The 27,943-nt window shown below is 42.2% G+C and overlaps 1 protein-coding gene across 2 annotated transcripts in view; it reads left to right on the plus strand.

Annotated features, from left to right (window-relative positions):
- Positions 1-279: 279 nt before the first annotated feature.
- LOC143292560 (transmembrane 9 superfamily member 3-like) overlaps positions 280-27,943 on the plus strand; it is a 59,412-nt gene continuing 31,748 nt past the window's right edge. The window contains exons 1-6 of one of the 2 annotated variants that reach the window (XM_076602972.1): positions 280-454; positions 15,149-15,344; positions 16,204-16,326; positions 17,721-17,881; positions 18,417-18,494; positions 19,260-19,337. In XM_076602972.1, coding sequence (XP_076459087.1) covers positions 374-454; positions 15,149-15,344; positions 16,204-16,326; positions 17,721-17,881; positions 18,417-18,494; positions 19,260-19,337 — 717 coding nt within the window. In that variant the 5' untranslated portion in view covers positions 280-373. Of the gene's footprint in view, positions 455-6,233; positions 6,742-15,148; positions 15,345-16,203; positions 16,327-17,720; positions 17,882-18,416; positions 18,495-19,259; positions 19,338-27,943 lie in introns of those variants that run through there. The other variant, XM_076602973.1, reaches the window with a different exon arrangement.

The raw sequence follows: 27,943 nt of genomic DNA on the forward strand, positions 1-27,943 counted from the left end.
TTCATAAAAGAGAGAGACAGAGTGAGAGCGCAAACAGGCGAAACGGGCTGTAAACTGTATTTTCGTGTGATGTTGTGTGAGTCAGTCACACCTGCGTTTGCATTTAGTTCAACGAGACATCGCAACTCCAAAAATCACGAATGAAGAGTATACACTTGTCAAGGAATGCATTTTCTGCAGATGAATGTTCTTTTCTCAGCGTTTATGTGTTGAGCACAAGCGAGTTGTTTCCCTTGTTTGCGCCCTCTTGTGGTATGATACGTGGCCAACAACAGTGGCCATTTTATCTTAGTGAGCAGTGACAAGCGACAGCTTTATCGTCGATCATCCAAAAACTTTACCTTTTCTCTCCAGTGATTTTAAGAAGTGCAAAATGTTCATCAATATATCAAGAGTACTTTTGGCTCTCCATCTGCTACTTCCTTTGGTGCTTTGCGACGAACACGATCATTCTGTAAGTACACTGAAGCAAGAGTTCCATCAACAATAACATATAATGCCTCACCGACGCCTCAAAACAAAACTAGGAATGGAGCAATAATGTGATAATGTTAGAAAGTGTTGCTGGTTAAGTTTTACTTGCATATATCAGATCAATCAGTTGTTTAGAGTTTAATCTTATCAGATGTGTTATCATTTGGTTATCCCGTTGATTTGTCCGAACGCAGTGACGCCTCCTTGAGCTACTGAAAACTGAAACTATCCCGTTGCCTAACTGTTATGTTACCCGTCCACTCTTCGATGTTGAAGTCAGAAATAAAATCTACCCAAATGGGTATACCGGCTTGTGACGAAGTTGTGCACCATCTCTGGTTCGACATTCTTATATTATGATTAACATTTTTACCCGTCTGCAGTACAAAACATACGGGTGAAAATGTTAATTATATATATAAGTTTGTCGACTATAGTAGAGATTAGATACTTGTCGAGATACTTGTCGAGATTAGAAAGGTGTCTAAAATACCGGCTTGTTACCGTAGTTGTGCACCATTTCTAGTTCGACATTCTTATCTGATAATTAACATTTTTACCCGTCTGCAGTACAAAACATACATGAGAAAGTCCAAATCGGGTGAAAATGTTAATTATATATATATATGTTTGTCGACTATAGTAGAGAATTTTAAAACGAACTTGTCGAGATTAGAAAGGTGTCTAAAAAAGGGATGCTTTTGGGGGCATTCCATGCACCTAGCAAGGGGCTTGGAAAGAATGGGGGCTACGCAAAGTGAAAGAAAAAATCGGACCCACGGGTAATTTCGAAGTTACCCGTCTGTGGAACAAAACATACATGAAAACGATTAAGACGGACATGCGCGAACGGGACGTATAAGGCAGTTCGATCGAAAGCGGTCAGTGAACGCGATCGCGCCAGGTTACTAGTTTAAAGTGAAGACGGAATGAACTGTACCATGCTTCGCGAGAGGATGAAAACAGAGTGGGGGACGAGACAATAGGTTCTGATCCTAACATGAACATGACTGAAAATTATAAAACAGCTTGCATGAAAACTGAACTCACGTGTGTGCGACGTCAAAAGAGTGACGGCAGTCTCCTGCAGTGGGTCCGTTCTTTTCGGCCTGTTTCGTTGCACGTCCTTGCTGTATCGGTTCCGACAGCACTGACCGGGTACACGTGGAAATCGCACACCATTCCCTGTATTGCAGTGCTCAAATGCGTTGCACAGAGGACTTCACATTCAAAATGAGCGGGACTGGTGGAACTGACCTTCCTTAACAACGTGCTGTGCAGAAAAGTCACATACCGAAATAGGAAAGTGCATTTTAACGGCCGAATCAGTGTCCGTGCTGAACTTAACCGTTTCAATTGGACAGCTGGACGTCCCTTTCTCATCAGTGATGCTTGCGCCGGCTGTGAATGTTCAAGTCAGCGATTTCACGTGTGTGTGTGTGTGTGTGTGTGTGTGTGTGTGCGTGTGTGTGTGTGTGCCGGGTGTGTGTGTGTGTGTGTGTGTGTGTGTGTGTGTGTGTCAATGTGTGTGTGCTCTGTGTGTGTGTGTGTGTGCGCGTGTGTGTTGAGAACTTCATTCCGTGATTGCCCGTGGTGTGTGTTAAACAGCTTGTTTCCGAGCTGTGTTACGCTCGTCACGAGCTGCCCACTCTTTCGTTTGACAGGTTGTTTAGATAAAGCCGGCTCCTGGTCTTGTCGGCAGTGTGTGCCGGCGATAGGAAAAATGTTCAAGAGTTGGGTTTGCGCCGGGGCAGTTCGCAAAGCTCTCTGCTTTAACTTATTAAGGGTTTCAAGGCAAAAGCAGCCGCCATGTTGTTTCTAGAACCATAGTAACGGTTGTTCTGACGATTCCAAAATAAGATTTGGAAGTGCTCATTGCTGTTGTAATATTATGGAAAATTTTATATAGTACAAATTAACAACATAGAAACAGCTATGAAAATTTGTTTTAAATTGATCAAAATTTGTCATAGCTGCAAAGAAACTAAAAATTATATTCCGATATGGTATAGAGATTATAAACCCTGTCTCGCGCGACCACGTGGTAATTTAATTGGATTCAACAATTTTTTCCTGATTCTTATACAAATAAGATGTCACAGAAAATTGTATTAAGCTTGGTCTGACTCGTTAATTGAGAAAAAGAAAATGAGACCTGGCGCAACTATGGATAAATATAGATCAGGCCATCCTTGACACGGCCCTGTCCGGTGCCGGCGAGCATGGATAAATAATAGAGCAGGCCTTCCGAGAGGCGGGATTTACAAATCGGGGAATTAAAAGAAATATTGGTAACATACAAAACACAAAATACATTCACTTTGTGGAGGTGTTATCTGTTGAAGATGTTCTTTATTATTCATTAGAACGAAAATTACTGTGTGTGGTTGCATTCTAGCTGTGTAAATTACTTTCAAACTTTTCCTGTGTCGGGCCTGTTTTATAACTTTGTACAACGATATACAGCTGTACAGTTTTTGCAACGCGAAACGAGGGTCCCTTCTTTTCCTCTTTCAGCTGTGGCTCACGCTTGGCCCGCAGCGGGAGGGAAGGGAACGGGTGAGATGCGTAAACAAACTTGACAAGCTTGACAAGGCCGAGCTAAACTATCCTTGCAACAGCGGTAGAAACGCTATAGTCCAGGACAGATACAAAAATGGTCAAAATGTCTGCAACAAAACCGTTCTTTTCACGATAAAATAGAATAAATCATACTGATCACGCCCATATAAACTTGACCGCTGTAGGTGGGCGGGAACATGATTAGATTTTGATTTTTAATAATTATTTCTCACACATTTGGCTATGAGAGAGCGCCTTACAAAGATCCGCAAGGCATGATCAAGCGAGGGTTACGCAAGCGCGGTATAAGGGGTCGCCAGAGGAAAGCGTTTAGCGCGGTACAGTACTTGTGGCTGACAGCTGCCGCGCTGATGCTATCCTATACCTCCGTTAGTAGGTCACTGCGGCAGATGACAGATACCATACAGAAAATAAGAGAACTCTTTGGGGTCAAAAGGAAACAAAATATTTAATTTCATCTATTATATACTAAATTGGTAGAAAACGCAAGTTTGCTTTTATGAATGTTTTACAGTTTCTTGCCAGTACTGACATTTCATAAAGAATGAAATCGGTATTATACCGACTGCAAAGGTGAATTTACGAAGGCAGCACGGGATCATTTAGTTCGCAGGAACAATTATGTTGACATTTTACGCAATGCACAACTTGGAAATACTTCATGCTCTGCTTATTAACGTGTAGTATATGAATATATCAATACCTGTTAACTAGGTTTGTTTCAGTGAACATTGTCGGAGCACTGTCCAGACAATTAATTCAGAAAGCATGGAAGGCAGATGATGGCAAAATCGACCAACATCATGTCTTGATGTAAAAAGAACGGTATGAAATATATATTTTTCTTTAGAAATGAAGCGGTATTTGCAAATGTGGCTCACGAACCCTGCCGCAGTAGACACGTCGGTTTAGCATGGAAAAGAAAATGTATCTGGCTGGAGTATGAAGGTGGCAAAATGAAGTGCATCAGATAGTCATGAAGAGCAAAGACTGCCTGGAAAATGAAAATGGGTCAGTCTCTCAACACATCTACCTTCTGCAGCACATACACTCATTTTCTGAAAAAAAAATGACTGTTCAACTATTTAAATGCAATCGACGTCGCATATTAATTTTCAGTTCCGCTTTTCTGTGTTACTTCAGTGCATGTAAACGACCCAATAAAGATATACATGTAAACAAATTTAGAGCTGTTTCCACATAAATCATGCGGATTCATCGCGGGAAAGCGTAAATCGGTTTGACAAACACCCTTCAATCGTGTGTGTTTGAACACACATTCAGAGAATGTGTTGTTTCTGACAGCGTGTGAGATATGTTACACGGAAATCTCCGATATGTTCATTCGCACCCCGTGGTTGCTATATTAAAAAACAACAACAACAAAACTGTGTATGTTAATTTCGTCGTTGTTATGGTTGGTTTGTACATTTATCTCTGATCTGATTAAGTTTAGACACAATCACTGTTTCTGACACATGGCGAGATGCGGTAATATACGCTGGCGTAAGATTTCGAACCAAGTCAACGCATGTAGTTCAGTAAGACTGTTTTCAGTTGAAGACTTGTTGCATCAAAAGTTCCAAACAAGAAAGTTCAAAGTAGAAAATCACCCCCTTAAATTACCTTGATTTTGGTTTTTGCTGTCTGGTGAAGTTTTATCACGAAATGATGTAAACTAGTTTATCAGTTCACAAGACAGACGAAGTGTGGAACGAAACACTGGGGAGAATTGATGTGAAAATGGAGTGCCTGCAGTGTTTCTGAAAAATAAAATCATCCAGGGTGGGGGAGTTAGTTTAGGTATTTTGTGTTCCATATTACATATGTCATAAGGTTTTAGGTAATCATTAATAAAATACATAATTTTGCACAGGCTTTGTTTGAATGCATTGTATTGGCTAAGGATCGCGTGATAGATTCATTACTATCATTATTATAAATCCAGTAATTCAAACATCTGCGTTGGGAAAGTTAGTTTAGGTAACTTGGATTGCTGGTCAGGCATCTGCTTGGCAGATGTGGTGTAGCGTATATGGATTTGTCCGAACGCACTGACGCCTCCTTGAGCGACTGAAACTGAAACTGACTTCAATGTTACACGTGTTACAACAAAGTTTTACATAATCATTAATAAAATTTATGATCCATTGTTATCATTATGATTATTATTTATATCCCACACTAAATCGACGTCTTCTGCGCTAGGGTTCGTGAGTCACATTTGCAAATAACGCTTCATTTCCAAAGAAAAAGATGTATTTCATACCGTTCTTTTCACATCAAGACATGATGTTCAATTTTACCATCATCTGCCCTCCATACTTTCCCAGTTTATTGTCTGGACATAGCGCCAATAATGTTCATTGAAACCGAAACGGGTTAACACATATTTAGATATTTATATTCTACACGTTAATAAGCGGAGCATGGAGTATACCCAAGTTGTGCATTGCGTAAAATATCAACAAAATTGTACTTACGAACTAAATGATCCCGTGCTGCCTTAGTAAATTCACCTTTGCAGTCGGTATAATACTGATTTCATTCTTTATGATATTTCATGAATGGTAGGAAACTGGAAAACATTCATAAAAGCGGATTTGCGTCTTCTACCACTTTAGTATAAAATACATGAAATTGAAAATGTTTGTTTCCTTTTGACCCGAAAGAGCTCTGTTCCTAGCTTACTGTTCAGATTCAGTGACCTGCTCACAGATCAGCATCAGCGCGGCAGCAGTCAGTCACATGTACTTTCCTCTGGCGACCCCTTATACCGCGCTTGCGTAACCTTCACCTGTGCTTGCCTTGCGACTCTTTGTAAGGCGCTCTCGCACAAGCAGAAGTAATAAAAATATTCGATTCTGGACATTAAAAATCAAAATCTACCTATGTTCCCGCCCCCCTATAGTGGCCAACTTTATAAAAAGAACGGTTTTGTTGCAGACATTTTGACCTAACGCAAATTTTAATTAAAATTTCCTGGCCTACTACAGAAGATCTCCACATGACTTGCCTCGACAGCACGCGTGACATACGTGTGTGCTGTGTCCTGTGTTGCATGTCAGTGTGCTCCTGGCCTTCCATGGAGAACTGAGGGTGAGACATAAAATATTTAGCTCCACAGATGGCCATTCTTTCCATACGCACACAGTTGTTCATGTTACGTTGTGAACCCATCAGTTGTCAGTCTAGTCCTCCACTCTTGTTTTCATCCTCCCGCTAAAGCACGGTGCAGTTCATTCCGTCGTCACTTCAAGTACAAGATTGTCAGTGCACAGTAACCTCTTTCCTACGTCCTTCGTGCACATCCACTCCGGCAGACAGGACAGGTCGTGTATGTACAATCATAACATTCCTTAACATGTGTCTGGCAGTGTACACTGACAGCTTCATTCCGTGTTTGCCAGTGTGTCCGTCAGTATAGTTGCCGGGGCTCAGGGTGACTTCATTCCGGCTGTGACTTATGATGTTGTGCGTGCCAGTGTACACTCACAAGTTCATTCCGTGATAATGTGTGTAGGGGTTGACAACTTCATTCCGGGATTGTGTGTGTAGGCACTGACAACTTACTTCATTTCGTGGTTTGGTGCGCCCACGGCCGTGTACACTGACAATTTCATTCCGTGAGTCAAAGTGTGTGTGGGGCTCTGCGCAAAACATGTGGATTCATGTACTACATCGGTAAGTACAATGCAAACCCTTGTGTCGTCGTGCACTTTCCTTTTCAGCCTCGCGCGAAGGACACCACACTTCATTCCGTTTACAGTTTCGAAGTGCACAACTCAATACCCCCAAAAGCAGCACTCCAGTTTTTAAATACCTTTCTAATGTGGACAAGTTCATTTTAAAATCCTCTACTATAGTCGACAAACTTATATATATATATATACAATTAACATTTTTCACCCGTTTTGGAGTTTATCACGTATGTTTTGTACTGCCGACGGGTGAAAATGTTAATTTTATAGAAGAATGTCGAACCAGAGATGGTGGACACGTTCGTCAAAAACAGGTATACCCATTTGGGTAGATTTTATTTTTGACTTCAACATCGAAGAGTGGACGGGTAAAAAAACATTGCCATTTCGACATATATTTGAGTTGAATCGGTGAATGTACTCTTGTTCTTTCTTTAAACTCCTCCTTTGAAGTGTACGATTTATATGGTTAGATTTTCAGCGTATACTAAAGATGTAGAATTCTATCCTTAATCTGTCGAACGTTTAGGAGAACAATTAATTTGTGAAAGTGTTAAGATTTTTCCTTGTATGAACGTTTGCGGATGTTTGTCTCCCTTGACTTAACGTATCGTCTGCTTCGATGTTGACCTTGACACTGTACAGTGCTCATTGACACTTATTGACACACAAACAGTTTCGGCGCATACCGCAAAAAGCACAGATCAGCATCCAGTACCGATTTTCTTACCCTGAAGCAGATGTCCCTGCTCAGGGCTTAATTTAAATCGGTGTATACTGTTGCCTGTTTTTTTTGTTGTTTTTTTTTGTTTGTTTTTTTTTTGTTGTTGTTGTTGTTTTGCAGTGTGTGTGTTCCTTTTGGAGCAAACTCAGTATGATCATTACATCTGACCATTTTGTAAAAAAAAATTCTTTGGGCCAGTTCCTATGACTTTGTACTTACAGCCAGTTTGTAATGTGAGAGGCTGTCACCCCATAATTAGTTTGGTTTGGTACGTTTGACTCTTTGAGTGCATGACAATAAATTATTGATATGAACTTACTCTAGTAACTCAGTGTCAGGTGTTTCATGACACTGGCATTGTGACAGGCAGGTTATTGTTGACTTTCATCATACCCTCCTCACCTAAAATGGTTACTGTCAAAACAAGTTTTATAGGTCATCAGTATTTCATTCTAGTTCCTACTTTAAGTTTAACAAATGACTTAAACCATTGCTGACTCATTCTCTCTGTCTCTGCCTCTCTCTCTCTCTCTGTCTGTCTCTCTCTGTATGTGTGGATGAACATATATAAGGTAGGGTTATAAAAATAAAATAAAAAGAAAGAAAAAAAACTTGGTTAAAAAAAAGAAAAGAAAAAAAAGGCAAGGCTTCATCATTCCCCTTTCAGTGAGTACTTCAGTGATCTTCCAGTTTACCCAGCAAACACACACTCACACACACACACACGCACACACATACACACACACGCACGCACGCACGCACGCACGCACGCACGCACACACACACACACACAATGAATGAATGAATGAATGAATGAGAGTCTGGTATACACACACACACACACGCACACGCACACACACACAGAGCTTTCATGAATTTCTCTTATTCTCCTCCTAAACAATCTGTTGTTGCTCTGTAGTTTGACATCAACTCAAGCAGACGAACATTGTGCAAAAATTGAAAAAAGTACAAAGCCTGGAAATGAAAAGAGATCCGTTTTTGATCAACTTGAAACCTAAACCCTGTTTTTGTTTAATTTTTTGCTTATACTGCCTTTTCTTACATTGCAGCAAGTATGAGTTAGTGGAATGCCCAACAGTAGAGAAGGTCATTTGTTATACCAGACAGGAATTTTTTCAGTCTGGACATTTCATTTGACTTTGACAAGCTGGAGTTGGGAATGGGACTGGGGCCAGGGAGTGAATGGTGAACTGTTCATTGTATACATCAAAAGACACCACTTAACCCCTAGGCTGCCTATATGACGAGATAACTCGTCATCACAAGCATGTACGTTTCGCAGCCACAATGACAAGATAACTCGTCATCGAAATATTCAGACTTTTCCCTGGTTTGCATTCAGTTCGTTGACGAAAATGCTGGTCGCTTTAGCTTGGGGAATCTTTCTGGATTCTATTCATGGCTAGAAACCCCATCTACGTCATGAGGCAGTCCTTTACTTGAACGTTTTGGTTGGGTCACTGTCGCAGTGTTTTCCCCAGCTCCTTTCCTCGCTCGCTCAACAAAATGTCAGACTGACGCCGTGCTCAAGACATGCGATCGTGGCGAACTAAATCAACGAAGATTGCTTTCTTTAGCTGATGTTCAGAAAGAATTGAAGCGTAAATTCTAAGGAGAAGACAGTGATGAACATTTATAGGACGATTTGATAGAAAATAAAGGGAACAATCAAGAGAGTGGCCAAGATACAACTATCAGTGAGTGATGCCGGCTGCACAACCGTAGCAGACGACACAAACAAACCGAATTATCAGCAGGGCACAGTGTACGCGATTTTCTTGGCACACAGCCAGCGCGGTCTGATGAGAACTGGATAAGAGCGGTGAGGAGGAGGGTGGTGGAGACTGAGGGGGCGTGGCCCCACATCCATATTATCACTTGGAGAAGTCACAATGCATTGTGTATCTGCCTCTTTAAAAAAAAAAAAAAAAAAAAAAAAAAAAAAAAAACCCACAAAAAACAAACACACATTGTGGTTGTTCTAGTATGATTTTGTGTGTGCAGATATCCATTTGCCCAGAAAATATGATATTTTAGTGCAAATTACCTGACTAATGTTTGTAATGAACAAGTTGAAAATGTGACCAAAAAAACCAACAACAAAACACTTATTTCAAACAACAGCATGTTACTAAAAATATATAAAATGGAAAAACATGTGTTTTGTATTTTTTATTCATTTACCTTTCAGAAAATATATATACTTTTATGGGTCTTTCTCAAATAACAAAGAGCACAGAATTTTTTGAAAATTTATACCTGTTTTTTCACTTAAATCTTATTTTCCTGGCAGCGAAAGGGTTAATTACAATTTGGTGGTGGTCCCAATGACTCTTTGTGGAAGAAAAATCACAGTTCAGTGATCACAGGGCGATATTATGTTATTGATTAGAATTTAAATAAAACTGAAACAAAACTTCATAAATTTGTTTTAATGAAAAAGTACCCCCACTACCTGAAAAAGAAAAAAAAGAATAAATGAAAAACTATAATAAATTTGTGTATTGTGTCTATTGTTGTTTGTCTTGAGTCGATGTTGCTGGTATAGATGTTCTTAAAATTTTACATTAAATGTCAGATTTATATGTTTTTACACATTTTGTCAATAGATTGTGTCTGTACCAAAGCAAAAGTCAGTGGGAGAAAATTACTTCACAAACATATAGAAAAAAATTGGTGTGCCTGAAAATGAAACTCATTATGTCTTTGGGGAAACGGGAGGAGGTTGAGCAATATTTATAATACCCTGGGTTGTGACTGGTACAAAGCAAATGTTATAATGATAATAATCATATTAAAGACCTCATTGTGTTTTTTTAATTGTTTAGTTTGTGTGACGTGTGCCAAGTACTTTGAGTCGGACAAACAACACTAGAACACTGGCAATGAAGTTTTCTTATAACTATAATTAACACAGCTTGTAACAAAACACAACCAGCCGACCGTTGAACTAACTCTCGAAACGCGATTTCGCATGCGAGACTCGAAAGCGAAAGGACGACTCGTGTCGTCTGCAATGTGACATCATCTTACATCTCCCTCCTTTTAAATGGACATAAAGCACGTTCAAAGTGTGCTAGTAAATTATCTTTTAAAGTCTTTGGAAATAACCGAGGGGGAGACTTAAATCCATAAAATTAGCTCATGCACCAAAATTGAACAATGTCATTTTCTTTTTTCTTTTTTTTTCTTCCTTTCTTCTTGATTGTCTTTCTGTTATAAATAAAAGGAAATACAGTTACTGAGTTAGAGTAACTTCATGCATAGTACAGGTGCAGGAACTGTCTCAGTATCTGTAGCGGGCAGGAATGTTGAGAGCACGTCCACTCCACGTTGTCCAGACTGGCATTGCTGCTGGATGGGAATCAGGTTGACTTTGTCTCTGGGTGTCAGCCTGAGGTTGTCCTGGAGGTTCTGGGTTGTCTTGAGAAATTGGAACATCAGGACTGGGACTGTCATCAGGCGGCTCAGCAACAGGAGTTCTGGGAGTGTCAACAGCTGTTCCACTGAGGCCACCAGTGGGAAACATAGATGATGACAGACGAAGGTGTTTTCTGTTTCGTCTGTACTGGTTGCCAGAAGAAGTCTGTATAACGTATGAACGTTCAGCAACTTGGTTCAGGACTGTTGCAGGGTTAGACCACTTTCGCTCATGATCTAACTTCTGGAGGACGACATCGCCAGGACGAAGTTCTGGCAAGACTTGAGTTCCATAGCTTTTGTCAAAGTGTCTTTTGTTGTTTCTCTTTGCCCTTGCATCATTCTCAATGACAGTGCTCTTCTTGAACAGTTTTGGTTCAAGGTCGGATCGAAGAGTTGGGAGTGTTGTATGTAGACGTCGACCCATGGCCAACTCTGCTGGACTCACTCCTGTCGGTGCTGTTGTTGTGGCACGGTATGAGAGCAGAGCTAAGAATGGATCCTCTTGTCGCAGAATGTGTTTGGCAATCTGCACTGCTCTCTCTGCCTCTCTGTTTGCTTGTGGAAAGTATGGACTGTTGGTAGCATGTGTAAAATTCCACGACTCTGCAAAACCTTTGAACTCAGTTGATATGAACTCTCGGCCATTGTCTGTCACAATCAGTTCTGGGATCCCGTGATGGGCAAAGATGTTTTTCATGCTCCCAATGACACTTGCTGTGGTGATATCTGGGAGATGCTAAATCTCAAGGTATCTTGAAAAATAGTCCATGAGCACTAGAAATTGTTTGCCCTTGTGTTCACATAAATCTGCTCCCACCATCTGGAATGGATACTCTGGTAGTGAAGTTGGAATCAGAGGTTCTCTCTTTTAGGTGGGTTTCTTTTCTTCACAGTGCCTACAGGTCTGAATTTTCTTCACAATGTCTTGACTGATACCAGGCCACCACACTGAAGAGCTGGCTCGTTCGCAACATTTTGTAATACCTTGATGTCCTGCATGAATGATTTCCAGAGTCTCTTTTCGCAGTGATGTCGGGATAACAATTCTGTTGCCCTTGATGAGTAGACCTTTGTGTGTGCTCAATTCGTTTCTTATAGCAAACAGCTCATGTAGGTCTGGACTGACCTGACTCTTGTAGATGGGCCATCCTTTCTCTGTGTATTCAAGTGCTTTTTTGAGGACTCGATCTTCAGAAGTCTTGGACGCAATTTCTTCAAGACGCTTGTCTGAAGCTGGCCATGATGATCGAACACAGTCGAGGTGAGCTTCAACATCGTCCATCATCTGGTAGATTCACTGACTGTTCCTTCCTTTGTCTGTCTGTGGGCTTCTTGAAAGCGTATCGGCAACCACTAGCAATTTTCCAGGAGAGTACTTTGCTTTTGGATTGAAGCGCATAAGTCTTATGAGCAGTCTCTGACATCGTAGAGGAGCCTCATGAAAATCTTTTGTGTTGATTAGTGGAATCAGGGGTTTGTGATCAGTTTCAAGTTGAAACAACTCAAGTCCAACCAAATATTTTTCAAACTTTTCGCATGCCCAGACAGCCACAAGGCACTCTTTCTCGATTTGAGCATAACCACGCTCCGCTGGTGTCAGTGTCCTTGAGCAGAAGGCTATCGGCTTCATGATCCCATTGTGCTCTTGAAGAAGGACTCCACCAAGTCTGTAACTGCTAGCGTCTGAACTAACAGTTGTTGGTTTCATCAAGTCAAAGAACGCAAGTGTAGGCTCTTGTGACAACTGTTCTTTCACTTTGCAAAATGCTGTAGACAGTGGCTCATCCCATGACCATTCTCTGTCATTGTCAAGCAGCTGACTCATTGGTTGAAGTGTTGTAGACAAATTTGGGATGTAGCGGCCCAAAAAGTTGATCATTCCGAGAATTCTCTTCAATTCAGTGACATTCTGTGGGTCAGGCATGTTCTGGATAGCCTCGACTTTGGCTGGATCAGGTCTCACGCCCTCTTCACTGATACGATGTCCTAGGTACTCAATCTCCCTTTTCCGTAGCTCTGCTTTCTCTTTGTTGAGTTTCAGTCCAACTGATTCAAGTTTCTTGAGTACACTGCCAAGATGCTTCTCATGGGAGACGTCGTCTTCACTATATATTAGAATGTCATCAAAGTAACAGATGACGTTTTCTTCACCTGCCAAAATTTCCTCCATAGTCCTCTGAAAGATTTCTGGGGCTGATGAGATTCAGAATGGCAGTCTCTTGTAGTAGTATCGACCACAGGGTGTGATGAATGTGGTCAGCTTTGCAGTCTTTTCATCCAGTGGTAGCTGCCAGAAACCCGACGTTGCATCAAGTTTGCTAAAGATTTTAGCTTTGTTCAGTTTGTGTAGAACATCATCCAGGGTTGGAAGCATGTATCTCTCACGTTTGACGGCTTCATTTAAACGTTTGAAATCAGTACAGATTCTTACGTTGCCATTCTTCTTCAAGACTGGTACCATGGGTGCACACCAATCAGTAGCTTCTGTGATTTCTTCAATGATGCCATTTTTCTTCATCCGTCCCAGTTCTGCCTTCACCTTCTCAATGAGAGGTATAGGAACTCTGCGTGCTGTGCCTGAACTGTAGGGCTCTGCATTTTCTTTCAACTGTATTTTCACTTGACTGGTTGGTCATCAAGGTCTCCGAAAACTGATGATCTGACGTTGTCTAACTTTTCCATTCTCTTGACAAGTCCAAGACCACAAGCTGCACTGCAACTAAGAAGATTGTCAGTATCTGCATCCACAACAAATATGCACAAATCAAAGTTCGCAATATCACCATGCATCACTGATGTCATAAACTGACCATGGCATTTCATTATACCACCCGGTGATTTCAGTGTTGCTTTACTGGGATTGAGAGAGGGTCTGGGGTAAAGCTTGTTGTACTGGGCCAAAGACATGACAGAAACATCTGCTCCTGTATCAATTTTAAACTGACAGTTTTTTCCACAAATGTTCAATTGTGTGTGCCATGGAGGTTCATTTGAATCAACAGAGCCAAGAAAGTATGTAGCAGTATCTTCAACAGAGGCAACATTGTGGTTGCGGCTGCGGCAACAAATTGAGAAATGGTTTGGCTCACCACAGCTGCGGCATGTCTTTCCCCATGCAGGGCAGTCCAAGTCTTTTATGTGAGAGTCTCTACCACACCTGTCACACTTGGGATGATGTCCACCTCCACCACGTCCACGTTGAGTAGAGTGTTGACCACCACGATATCTGCCACGATGTTCATTGTGAAAAGAACCACGACCAGCATGTCGATGACCACCAGCGTTGCCATGGGGATTGCCCTGGTAACCACCTGAATGACCACGGACTGCATCTACTGCTGAAGCATGTTGTTCTAACATCTGCGCCTTGACTTGTTCATGTTGACGGGAAATTTCTATTGTATGCTTAAGTTAGATCTGGTTGCAACTGTAGTTTTTCTGAGAGTTGTCTATCAAGCCAACAACCAGTCTATCACGTATAGCTGACTCTTTATCTGGAAACTCTGCATGTTCAGCAAGGTCATAAAGTACTCATATGTATGTTTCAACATTCTCATCAGAACGCTGACAACGTTGGTGAAAAATAGCTCGCTCATGAATAACATTCACTTTCAGGTTGAAATGTTCGTCAAACATACGAATGACGTCATCGAACGTCGTGTCTGCTTCATTTGGTGGTGGATCTTGTCCGTCACGATGTCCAGAATGAATAGTAAAAGTACTGTAAATCTTTTCTGCATCTGCACCCATGCTATAAATTAATGAACTGGTTTGCACATCAAATGTTTCTCTCATCAACTTGGTTGCTGTTCTGTATCGTAAGAACCTTTGACGCCATGTGGGCCATTGTTCTGGTTTGCTAAAATCAAAGTCAGTCGGAGGCTTGAAAGACATAATTTCTTGCACTTATCTTTTAACTTCTGACTAATTCCGTTGACCGCTGCCACCATGTGACGTGTGCCGAGTATTTTGAGTCGGACAAACAACACTAGAACACTGGCAATGAAGTTTTCTTATAACTGTAATTAACACACACAACCAGCAGACCGTTAACTAACTCTCGAAACGCGATCTCGCATGCGAGACTCGAAAGCGAAAGGACGACTCGTGTCGTCTGCAATGTGACATCATCTTACAGGGTTTTTTTGTTTGTTTGTTTGTTTTTTGTTTTTGTTTTTTTTAAATATTTTACTATCAAGATGTATATTCTCTCGTTTTTCAGTATGCAGAGAAAGAGGAAGTTGTGCTGTGGATGAACACGGTGGGTCCTTATCACAATCGACAGGAGACCTACCCTTACTTTTCACTGCCCTTCTGTCGAGGTCCTAAAGAGACCATCAGCCACTACCATGAGACGCTGGGAGAGGAGTTGCTCGGTGTTGAAATGGAGTTCAGTGGCCTGGACATTAACTTCAAAGGTAGCCAAAGAAATTCTTCTGAATTGAACCACTTTTCGTCTTTTGTCTTTATTATGTAAATGATATTATTCCTGCAATGTGCTTTTGTTCTGTTAAATCCTATCAGTGTTCATTGTTGCTTGTTTGCTTTTTGAATAAAATCATGATGTGAAGTTACTGTTAATATAAGTTATTGTCAAGCATTTTTATGTGTGAATTTCTAGATCTTGTTTATTGTCTTTGCATGTTAAACTGTGTGGCCACTTAAAAATACTTAAAGAAACTTGATCTATTTCAGTCTGAACATAGAATGGTATAGTTATAATCTATTAGTCAAACAAAACAGATGACACAAAGGAACATATGTCAGACAATAAAATTAAGTAACCTCAGTGTCAAACAGGAAGGACTTTGGAGTAAAATCAGATCCTGTTGCTATATTATTAGTACAACTTTTGTCAGTATAAGAAACATTTGACAGTTATTGATACAGAGATTAAAAAAACAACATTTTTTTTAAACAGCATGCTTTTGTGAATGGGGGCAGTTAAAAAAAATTTTTTTTTTTTTTTGAATGGTGCCCATTTGTTTCAGCACAGGACTGATAGTTCACTGCTGTGTTGCCTGCTGCAGCTTGTTCAGTCACTATATTGGCTAAGAATACATACTGCTTGGTATCAAGCCGACAACTCCACAACAAAGCATCTTTTCCTGTAATTTTATTTACATTTGACTAGTATGTTTGATCCCATTTTTATACATGTATATATATGAAATCAGTTAACAGCTGAGCCAGTTTTGTTGCTTGTGCATTGTGTTTAAATTGTGTGTGTGTGTGTGTGTGTGTGTGTGTGTGTGTGTGTGTGTGTGTGTGTGCCAGAGGACACGGAGAAAAAAGAATACTGCACTGTGGTGTTGAATGATGAATCATTCCAGGCGTTCATCTATGCTGTCAAAAATATCTATTTGTACCAAATGTCCCTCGATGACTTGCCCATCTTGGGTAAGTACAGTATTCATCACCTTCATTTCTGCTTGTTAATGATGCACTGGTTTTTTTTTTGGTTTTTTTTTTTTTGATTCTTCATGTTTCTCTGTCTCTAGAATCAGTCAGTGTATCTTGTGTGGGACTCTGGTGAATTCATGAAAGGTGGAGAGAGGGGTAGAAAATCAAGGTTGCTTAACTTTGTGTGTGTCTGTGTGTGTGTGTGTGTGTTTAGATACTTGCTAAAGTCAGTTCAATATAACATATGTCAAGGGAGATGATAACTGATTTGTAATTTTTGCATAAAAAAAATGAATGAAATAACTTGAGTCAGTGAATGAGGACAAACCAGTTGACAAGTCCAAAGCCTACCTCTGATTGAAAGATGGTACTTGCTGGTGATTGGTCAGTGACTTCTCCGTGGTAGACACATACAAGAAATCTCATGAGAGTGAACCAACCTCAGTGCCTGATATTTAGAGGGTGAAGTTCATATTCAAGAAAACAATTTAGGGAGTAAAATGATTTCAGTGTGTAAATGACATGCATTGTGTGTGTCATTTGTAACCCAGTTGTATTCTGTGTGGGTTTGTGCCTCAGGTTCTGCACCTGCATACTGTTAGAGAGTGTGTGTGTGTATGTTTACAAGTTTATGCATGTATTTGTGTGATCATGATTGAAAATATTATGAACAAGGCTTAGTTTTTTGTGTAACTGACAATGTGACAACACATTTGACGTCTCATTTTTGTGCACTTATTATTTATCACTCACACCAGATTTGTACACACCACTACCTGTGTGATTCTGAGTCCCGTGTACTGATCACATTTCTCTCCAGCTCTGTACTCTGCACTGACTCTTTATTGAGGCAAGAATTAAATACACAGTTGCATATATCTCTGCCTGTCTGCTTTCCACTCCACTGGACCCATCTATCACTCTGACCTCATCAGTGCTTACACTCCTTCAAGAACTCTTCACTCTTCCTGTTACCTTCTGAAAACTCGTGTCAGTACAAGAACATATGTTGAAAGTTCTTTTCTGTTTGCTGCTCATTATATCTGGAACAACCTTCCACATCATATCCATTCATCTGACTCCACCTCTGCATTTCACCCTTCAATAAAAACTCATCTTTTTAAAACCTATCTTTAAGCATTCTGAGTTTCCTTCTCCAATTGGACCGCATGCCTGTCAACTCACTTAGTATGTATGATGAATGAGAGAGGGAGGGTGAGGTGGGGATGACAGGGAGGGAGAAATAATCCATGGTCATGAATGGTTCATGTAATTTGTAACTTTTTCTTTCATGTAAACTGTAAAGAGTTCTTTGAGAGAAAGGGTGGTTTACAAATGTACATTATTATTATGTATATCTAACTGCATGTACTGTTGATGTTCCTTGGTAGGCATAGTAGGACAGATAGATGACGGAGGGGATGGCTTCTATATCTGGACTCACAAAAAACTGGACATTGGCTACAATGGGAATCAAATTGTGGATGTCAACCTGACTTCAGAGTCCAAAGTGAAGTTGGAGACAAAGGTCATATTATCCTTCTCTTATGAGGTGAGTCTTTGTGTGTGTGTGTGTGTGTGTGTGTGTGTGTGTGTGTGTGTGTGTGCCTGAATACATGTGCTTGTCTGGGCATATGGTTTTGGATGTGTGTATACATGTGTGTATTTAATTTTAAACCCTGAAATAGCCCAGTTGGGTCGGCTAGGTTATAAATTTATGATTTTAGTGTGCCTGTTTGTGTGTGTGTAATCTTCATAAATTTTCATAGCTTATTTGGTTGTAGCTCAGCTGAAAGTGATTAATATGCTTTCTTCATTATTAATTCATAAGTTTCAGACTGAACATTCAGAATGGATCTCATACACATGCGCACGCGCATGCACACCTGGCTTTTTCTCGGTTTCATTAAAGGATAGGATTCAAAGACAGAGAGGACTGAAAGCCATCCAGCTGATTGTTTATGTACAAATGATACAAGGTTTGTGCTAGTCGTATTCATAAATAATGAAAATAATAATAATGATGATGATGCAAACAGATAAAACAGATGATATCCATAATTATATCATGATATTGGCTGTTCCAGGTGAAATTTCACACTTCCAAAGTAAAGTTTGAGGATCGCTTTAACAAGTATCTTGATACCAGTATCTTTCGCCACAGGGTAAGTGAAATCTTGATGCTGTGAAAGGTGGACAGTCATCATTGAAAACTGTGGTGTGAGATGTGGAAAGCTGTAATTGAAAACTGTGTGGTGTGAAAGGTGGATAGCCATAATTGAAAACTGTGTGGTGTGAAAGGTGTATATCTGTAATTGAAAACTGGGTGGTGTGAAAGGTGGATAGCCGTAATTGAAAACTGTGTGGTGTGAATGGTGGGCAGTCATCATTGAAAACTGTGTGGTGTGAAAGGTGGGCAGTCATCATTGAAAACTGTGTGGTGTGAAAGGTGGGCAGTCATCATTGAAAACTGTGTGGTGTGAAAGGTGGGCAGTCATCATTGAAAACTGTGTGGTGTGAAAGGTGGGCAATCATCATTGAAAACTGTGTGGTGTGAAAGGTGGGCAGTCATCATTGAAAACTGTGTGGTGTGAAGGTGGACAGTCATTATTTAATGCACATTTTTATGGTTTTAAGGAAAGCCGTCATTCAATTGTTTGTTGTGTGAACAGACCTTTAGTAATCTTAACTGGATGTAGAAACTGCCTGTTAGCACAGTCATGCCGCACATAATAATAAATAATATTTATATGGTGTATTCTTCGTGTGTGCAACAATGAGATATGTGCCGTGTTCACACCCTGTTCATGTACAAATGATACAGGGTTTGTGCTAGTCGTATTCATAAATAATGAAAATAATAATGATGATGATGCAAACAGATAAAACAGATGATATCCATAATTATATCATGATATTGGCTGTTCCAGGTGAAAATTTACACTTCCAAAGTAAAGTTTCAGGATCGCTTTGACAAGTATCGTGATCCCAATATCTTTCAGCACAGGGTAAGTGAAATCTTGATGCTGTGAAAGGTGGACAGTCATCATTGAAAACTGTGGTGTGAGATGTGGAAAGCTGTAATTGAAAACTGTGTGGTGTGAAAGGTGGATAGCCGTAATTGAAAACTGTGTGGTGTGAAAGGTGGACAGTCGTTATTTAATGCACCTTTTTATGGTTTTAAGGAAAGCCGTCATTGAGTTGTTTGTTGTGTGAACAGACCTTTAGTAATCTTACTTGGATGTAGAAACTGACTGTTAGCACAGTCAGTGCCGCGCATAATAATAAATAATATTTATATGGTGTATTCTTCGTGTGTGCAACAAAGAGATACGTGCCGTGTTCACACCCTGTCAGAATGGAGCGTGCTGTGTATCATTCATATTAAGCCAAGCCAGTTGCTGACAGCCAGTTGCCGTCAGCCTGACACAGCAACACAGTCAGTGGCTGTCAGCTAGAAACAATACAGCACTCGACAGATGGAAGAAACGAATAATTATTATTGGGATTCACGCTACTGTGTCATTGAAGAGTTCCGTCCCGTGGACCAGCCATCCGTCTCATCTTGTCCACACGAGACAAATTAATCAAAGAGCTGGCTGGTGACTGTGGTCGTCACCAGTGTGAATGCTTACCACAGGCATACATGGTGGGAAAACGTAAAATGACGTGCGCACAATTTTTGGCCAGTTCCTGTAAGCTGCTGGCTGCAACTGACTGGGTTTAGTGTGAACGTAGCCTTAAACGCTGTCCTTCCGCCCTGAACATGAAATCATCAGCAGTCAGAAACCAGCATACAACGCATACATGGTATTTACCTTCACATACCTCTTGCAAGAGATACGTGCAGACGATAACACAGTTATGTCAGTATCACACATTTGCATAAATTTGTGGTCAAAGTATTACGCCGAGTGATATTCAACAAAGTCATTCACAGTGGCAAAGTGCATGTCACAAATCTCGAAGACTTGGAACGCACGTGCGCACTCACGCACACACACATACGCGTGCGCACCTGCATATAACACTAGCGTGCGCACGCGCACACACACACACACACACACATTTTTTTTAAAACAGAAAATAAAATGAATGATCAGGAAGATAAACATCCCAAAAGAAATGCTCTGGAACAAGTTCTAAAAACCAGCGTTTAGATAAAACCACAGTGAAACTGCAACCAGTAACCAATGGCTGCAGTAATTCCAGGCACTTTCGTTTTTTTCAAGAATATAGCTTGCAATTACCAGTGTCTTGCTCACATATTCTGTCTATAATATGCATTTGTTTCAGTTATCTTTAAAGTCAGTATCATCTGCTGCTCTTTCGCAGTCAATGTTTTATGGAAAACTACACACACATGAACGCGCGCGCGCGCGATTTTAACTTTCAATTTCCTTTCACCCATTTTGAGATAATGGAAAAAGTGCAAACCAACGAACAATAAAACGCAAACCAACGAATAAATTTTATTGCTATTAACCAGTTCAGCCCATATATATATAGCAAATTTATGCGTTGCGACGAACAATGACAAGCCTGACGCTATGTCGCCTACTGGGAAACCATGGCAATGTTTTCTGCTATCACATGGAACGACCATCATTGACAACATCTGAACTGTCGCTGACAAGCAATTGTGTTGGCATGACAAGGCCCAGCAACGAACCAGTCTCGTTCCGCACGTGCTTGCGTGTCAGTGTGTTGTGGCTCCGTTTACCTTTTCGATGTTTGTGCAGATTGACACGTTCTCCTTCTAACACGAAACATGAACATTTTCAAACTGTTTTTATAAACCAGTTGGTACACTCATCATCTTTGTTTTCAAATGGGGTTTGTGAAGTCTCTACATATATTTTCAGGGCACACACACACACACACACACACACACACACACACATTAATTTTTCTCTCTGATTACAAGCCTGCCCATCAAAGACATCATTTCTTCTGCGGATAACTTTCAGACTCACAGTTGCACATAATAATCACACGTTAGATTCTCTCCGTCCGCATTCACCATCAGCTGCCTGGATCAGGTTTCTACACAAATACAGAGCCAGATGGTAAGTCTTGTATATAACAACTGCCATTGAAAATAAAAGAATTCGTTTAAATTTAAACAGGTATTAGTTACTGGAAACGTGCGAACGAAAATATAAAATGTTGGTCGCGCAACGAGTTTAAGATGCCTATAGATTATTGGTAAAGTTGATACGCCGGGTGCCAAGGACCTGTGTGGTGTGTCCATCGAGATCGATGATGACCATCGTTGTCATCCAACTGGGGGTGGGTGGTGGTGGGGTGGGGGGGAGGATGCTCATGAATCTATCTGTGAATGCGCAGATGGCTGAATAGTCCAATCTGCACACGAAATGTTCGCTGACAGTTGGGGCAGACAAAGACAGGCATACCATTGTCAGGGAGCTTGTTTGCCCGTGACTTTCTGGCCTGCCTCTTCTGAACAGCTGCAGCAGTCCTGTTGGCCTCGCACAACTTGGCGCCTTTGTGCACAGCAGCGCGCCATTTGTCACGGTCTACTGCAGATTCCTCCCAGGAGTCAGGGTTGATATCAAACGCTTTCAGCGAGACTTACAGAGTATCTCTGAAGCGCTTCTTCTGACCTCAGTGTGATCTCTTCCCTTCTTGCAGCTCGACATAGAAGAGCCTTTTGGGCAGCCGATGGTCTGGCATACGCGCCACGTGTCCAGCCCAGCGAAGCTGGGACTGCATCAGGATGGTGAAGATGCTGGGAAGGGTGGCTTTTGCGAGCACCTCTGTGTCTGGGGTCCTGTCTTGCCACTTGATGTTCAGTATCTTCCTGAGGCATGTTGTGTGGAAGTGGTTCAGCTTCTTGGCATGTCGTTGGTACACTGTCAAGTTTCACAGGCGTACAGTAGTGTGGGGAGAACTACTGCTCTGTAGACCTTTAGCTTGGTCTCAAGACTAATGACTCTTCTGTTCCAGACATTTGCATTGAGTCTACCAAAAGTTGCGCTTGCTCTTGCAATCCTGACGTTCACTTCATCGTCGATGGTCGCATTTCGTGACAGTGTGCTGCCAAGGTATGTGAACCGCTCCACCGCACTGAGTCTCTGACCGTTGACTGTAATGTTGGGCTCAACGTAGGGTTTCCCTGGGGCTGGCTGATGGAGAACTTCAGTTTTCCTCGTGCTGATGGTAAGGCCGAAGTTCCTGCTGGCAGTGGCAAACTTGTCGACGCTGAATTGCATGTCAGCTTCAGATCCAGCGTTGAGGGCACAATCATCAGCAAACAAAAAGTCTCTGATGATGTCTGTCATGACCTTCGTTTTTGCTTGAAGCCTTCTGAGGGTAAACAACTTGCCATCTGTTCGGTACTTTAGGCCGATTCCAACATCGCCATCTCTGAAGGCATCAGTAAGCATTGCAGAGAACATGAGGATGAACAGCGTTGGAGCCAGGACACAGCCTTGCTTGACACCATTTGTGACAGCAAAAGGAGCAGATGTTTCACCATTGCCCTGGACTCGAGCCTGCATGCCTTCATGGAATTGGCTGACCAAGGAAATAAATTTCCGAGGGCATCCGTACTTGGCCATGATCTTCCACAGTCCCTCTCTACTCATGGTGTCGAAGGCCTTAGTGAGGTCGACATAGGTGGAGAACAGATCAGCATTTTGCTCCTGACATTTCTCTTGCAGCTGCCTTGCAGCAAACACCATGTCGGTGGTTCCGCGCTCTTTCCGGAATCCACATTGGCTCTCAGGCAAATGACCTTGGTCAAGGTGTGCTGTGAGGCGGTTTAGTAGGATCCTGGCAAGTATCTTGCCTGCGATGGAGAGCAAGGAAATGCCCCAATGGTTATCACAGGCTTGCCGGTTCCCCTTTCGCTTGTACAAGTGAATGATAGATGCATCTTTGAAATCCTGGGGGATCGTCTCTTCTTTCCACATGAGTGAGTACAGCTGATGGAGCTTCTCAGTCAGCACAGTGCCTCCATCCTTGTAGACCTCTGCTGGTATGGAGTCTGAGCCAGGTGCTTTGCCACTGGACAGCAGACGGATTGCTTTCTGGGTCTCAAGAAGTGTTGGCGGATCGTCCAGTGCTTCGTTGATGGGGACTTGTGGGAGACGGTCTATGGCTTCATCATTTATGGAGGAAGGGCGATTTAAGACACTGTTGAAGTGCTCAGCCCAGCGTTCGAGAATTTTCTCCTTTTCGGTGATCAAGGTATTCCCATCTGCACTGAGGAGGGGGGATGATCCTGAGGATGTGGGGCCGTAGACTTCTTTTAAGGCATCATAGAACCTCTTCATATCGTGCCTGTCAGCATATCCCTGGATCTCATCAGCTTTGTCACTCAGCCACTTATCCTGCATCTGGCGTAACTTTTGCTGAACAGTCCTGCAGATGGCATCGTACACATCCTTTTTTGATGTGGACTTTGGGTTGCTCAGGTAGGCTTGATGCAGACGGCGTTTCTCATCCAGAAGCTGCTTGATTTCATCACAGTTTTCATCAAACCAGTCTTTGTGCTTTCTAGTCATGGGTCCCAGGGTCTCTGAAGCTGTACTATAGATCAGCTCACGCAGGGTCCTCCAGTCAGACTCCACATTCTGGTTGTCCAGAGAGGCGGATTCCAGACGATCTTCCAGCAGCTCCACAAAGGACTGTTTGATGGTGATGTTATTCAGCTTAGCGATGTTGAGCCGTTTTGGAGCCTTCTGGCCTTGGGGGCGTCTCTTGGGCTGGATTCGAATATTCAGCTTCGAGACAACAAGGCGATGGTCTGTCCAACACTCGGCGCCGCACATGGTCTTTGTTACACGTACATCTTGCCTATCCCTTTTCCTGACGATGACGTAATTGATGAGATGCCAATGCTTTGAGCGAGGGTGCATCCATGACGTCCTGTTACGGGTAGGGAGGCAGAAAACTGTGTTGGTTATCAGCAGTTCGTGCTCTGCACAAGTCTGAAGCAAAAGCAATCCATTTGGGTTGCAGTGACCCACACTGTGCTTTCCAATTACTCCATCCCAGGAGATGTAGTCAGAGCCAACTCTAGCATTGAAGTCCCCAAGAATGATGAGCTTGTCTGCTTTAGGGATAGCAGCAATGACAGAGTGAAGGTCCTCATAGAACTTCGCCTTCACTTCATCCGGGTTGGTCATGGTTGGGGCGTAGGCACTGACAATGGTGAGGTGCTTCTGGCCAGATGCCAGTGGGAGTTTCATGGTCATAAGCCTATCGTTGACTCCCTTTGGGATTCCAGCTAGCTTGCTGACAAGTGCTGTTTTTACTGCAAAACCAACGCCAGCCTCACCTCGCTCTTCGCTTCCTTGTCCACTCCAGAAGAAGGTGTAACCAGATCCCCGTTCACAGAGCTCGCCTTCGCCTGCAAGCCGAGTCTCACTCAAGGCTGCGATGTCAATGTTGTATCTGGCGAGTTCGGATGCAACTAGTGCCGTTCTCCTATGGGGTCTGTCCGTGTTATCTCTGTCCAGGAGAGTCCTTATGTTCCAAGCACCAATGGTGAGAGGAACGATCCTTGTTTTTTCTTTTCTTTCTTTTTGTTTCAACCGCTGATGTAGGGTCCCCGCCAGCCGCGGTATGCTGGCCAGGGTGATATGGAGCAGGCAATTTTTAGGGCACCTTTTCTAGCCCCTTCCTCATGCCAGGGAAGTGAGCAGTGCATTCCTAAAGAGGGCTGCTCAGACGCTCAGACGGCTGCCGAGCTCCATCGCTGCTCCTGTCGACGAAGAACGACCCTATGGCCTGAGCCGCCTGCGTGCAGGTCTGCGGCTGTGGCTGCGACTGCCAGTGTACCCACACCTGTCGTTTCGTCGCTCGCCTGTCGCCACAGGACTTGGGGGTGATGAAATGATGAAGGATGAAAGGTCATTTTGGATGACTGATGACTTGCGCGATGAGTTTGTTTAAAGTGAAGAGGAGTTCCGCAACGTCGACCTCACTCTCTCGTCCGGGTCCACCAATTTCCAGTGGCAAGACTAAGTCGAGACGACTGGAGGATGAGCACAGATGCAGTGGATGACCAAGATATCCTTTCGGTGTCTCATCTTGCTCTCTGCACTCCACAGTGCGTTGCTGTAACCGCCTTCCTCTCCGTTGAACCGATAGGTTTCTTCCGCAGATTCTGCCGGATCCAGACTTCGCATGCATGGGTAGACACACCCCAGGGGCCAACTGCGTGTGGCATGCACACAGCACAGTGGAGCTAGATGGCCGTCGGTGGCTCTCCTGAGCCGACGCCCTTTTATGGATCTCCATAAGGGTGTCTAGCCACCCGCCTCACCAGTCCCGGAACGGAGCGGTGGGAGTGCCGGTTTAGTCGCCGGCAACCCGACCCTGAACAGGTTGTACTGGATTACAGGTTACCAGTAGCAGATCTAATGACCTGACCTGTATAAAGTAACTGGAGACCTTAATAGACAGAAAATCTTTCAACATTTGTGTTCACTGCAAAAGTTGGGTGACTGCCTAGGAAGCGAGAGAATCTGAGGGCGCTGGTTCGAATCACAGCACTCAGCCGCCGAATTTTCACCTCCTCCACTAGACCTTGAGTGGTGGTCTGGACGCTAGTCATTCGGATGAGACGATTAACCGAGGTCCTGTGTGCAGCATGCACTTGGCGCACGTAAAAGAACCCACGGCAACAAAAAGGTTGTTCCTGGCAAAATTCTGTAGAAAAATCCACTTTGGTAGGAAAAAAAATAAAAAACTGCATGCAGGAAAAAAATAAAAATAAACAAATGAGTGGCACTGTAGTGTAGCGACGCGCTCTCCCTGGGGAGAGCAGCCCGAATTTCACACAGAGAAATCTGTTGTGATAAAAAGAAATTAAAAAAAAAAAAAGGGTGTGTGTGTGTGTGGGGGGGGGGGGGGGTGCCGGGGGGGGGGGGGGGGGGGAGGCGATGAAAACTGCAGTTGGGCTATTCAAAGCAGCCAGATTCACCAGTATGCACCAGCACCATTTCACTCACCTTTAATTTTCAGTTCTCCGATATTAAAAGTTACATGAGTAACCCACAGGTCCACATGAATGACTGAAAACACATCATAGAGACTTGCACAATTCTGATTTGAAAAAAAAATTGTTTGAAAGGTTGAACATTAAAAAAGAAAGGAAAATCTAAGGCAGAAATTTGTCAAGTTCATTTAATACGGATGAAAGCACAATACATAACAGAAATACTCCCCCACTTTCCTTCAGTCCAGATTTTCCAATATAAATGTGGCCGTGTTATTAAACCGAGTGGTTATTCAATGGTACGGACGGCACAAAAGACTTAACTAAATATGATGATTTACTGTATTAAAGGATAGACAAGAATTCCCGCGCACAGGCCAGGAACATATAGAGGCCAGTCACAAATGGGTTTTCTATTGTTTTATTTACAATAGTTATCAGATGAGAAGAAGAGCTAAGAAGAAGATATAAGAAGAGAAGACATAAAAAGAGAAGACATAAAAAGAGAAGAAGAGATAATTAGAAGACATGAGAAGATGTAAGAAGAGAAGACAGTGCCTGGAATGACACAAACAAATGTCATTAGCACGACATGTCGGCACAAGTGAATAATAAAGTACATGTATACATATTTCATGGAAAGACTACCACTTGGTAATGCATATGTGGAAGACCAAACACTGATATCAAATGACATTTCCAATGCATTTGAATAGTGCAGTTAAAGTGATTGAAGCTATGCTGATTTAGTGAAAGTACACTGACAGATAGATTAGGTAAAGCTTATACTGTGTCAAAGTGACTCAAATGAATAAGTTTATCATGTAGCACTATACTGGAGTAAGCCGTATAGGAGAGAGCATGATAACTAAATTGCAATTAACAGACTGATACATATCAGGTGGTTTTAACCAATAACTGATATTAATCCAACACTATCTTGTAATCATGACAGAATACTACACACATTTTAGAGTACTGAGAATCAGTGAAACACTGTAACCTTCATCAGTGACAGCAAATGAGAAAGAACGCGTCATATGCACACACTAGAATATTCTGGAACAAACTATCAGTGTCCAGAGACGTCATTGACTGTGACGTTAAGAAGAATCAAATGGAACACTGCTCCAAGCATATGACGACATGGCAATTATTTAGATCAATCATAGCTGAGCTGTCACTAACATGTCAAAGTAATAACTGAACAAAGCAATAACTGAACATACTCATATGAACACCAGTTAGTCCAGGGCAGATACAAAAATGGTCAAAATGTCTGCAACAAAACCGTTCATTTCACGATAAAATAGAATAAATCATACTGATCACACTGATATAAACTTGACCGCTGTAGGTGGGCGGGAACGTGATTATATTTTGATTTTTAATAATTATTTCTCACACATTTGGCAATGAGAGAGCGCCTTACAAAGATCTGCAAGGCATGAGCAAGCCAGGGTTACGCAAGTGCATAACGGATCGCCAAAGGAAAGCATTTAGTGCGGTACAGTACTTGTGACTGACTGCTGCCACGCTGATGCTGTCCTATACCTCCGTTAGTAGGTCACTGCGGGAGATGACAGATACTGTACAGAAAATAAGAGAACTCTTTGGGGTCAAAAGGAAACAAAATTTTTC

The sequence above is a fragment of the Babylonia areolata genome, chromosome 18, assembly GCF_041734735.1.
Source record: "Babylonia areolata isolate BAREFJ2019XMU chromosome 18, ASM4173473v1, whole genome shotgun sequence".
Taxonomy (NCBI): domain Eukaryota; kingdom Metazoa; phylum Mollusca; class Gastropoda; order Neogastropoda; family Buccinidae; genus Babylonia; species Babylonia areolata.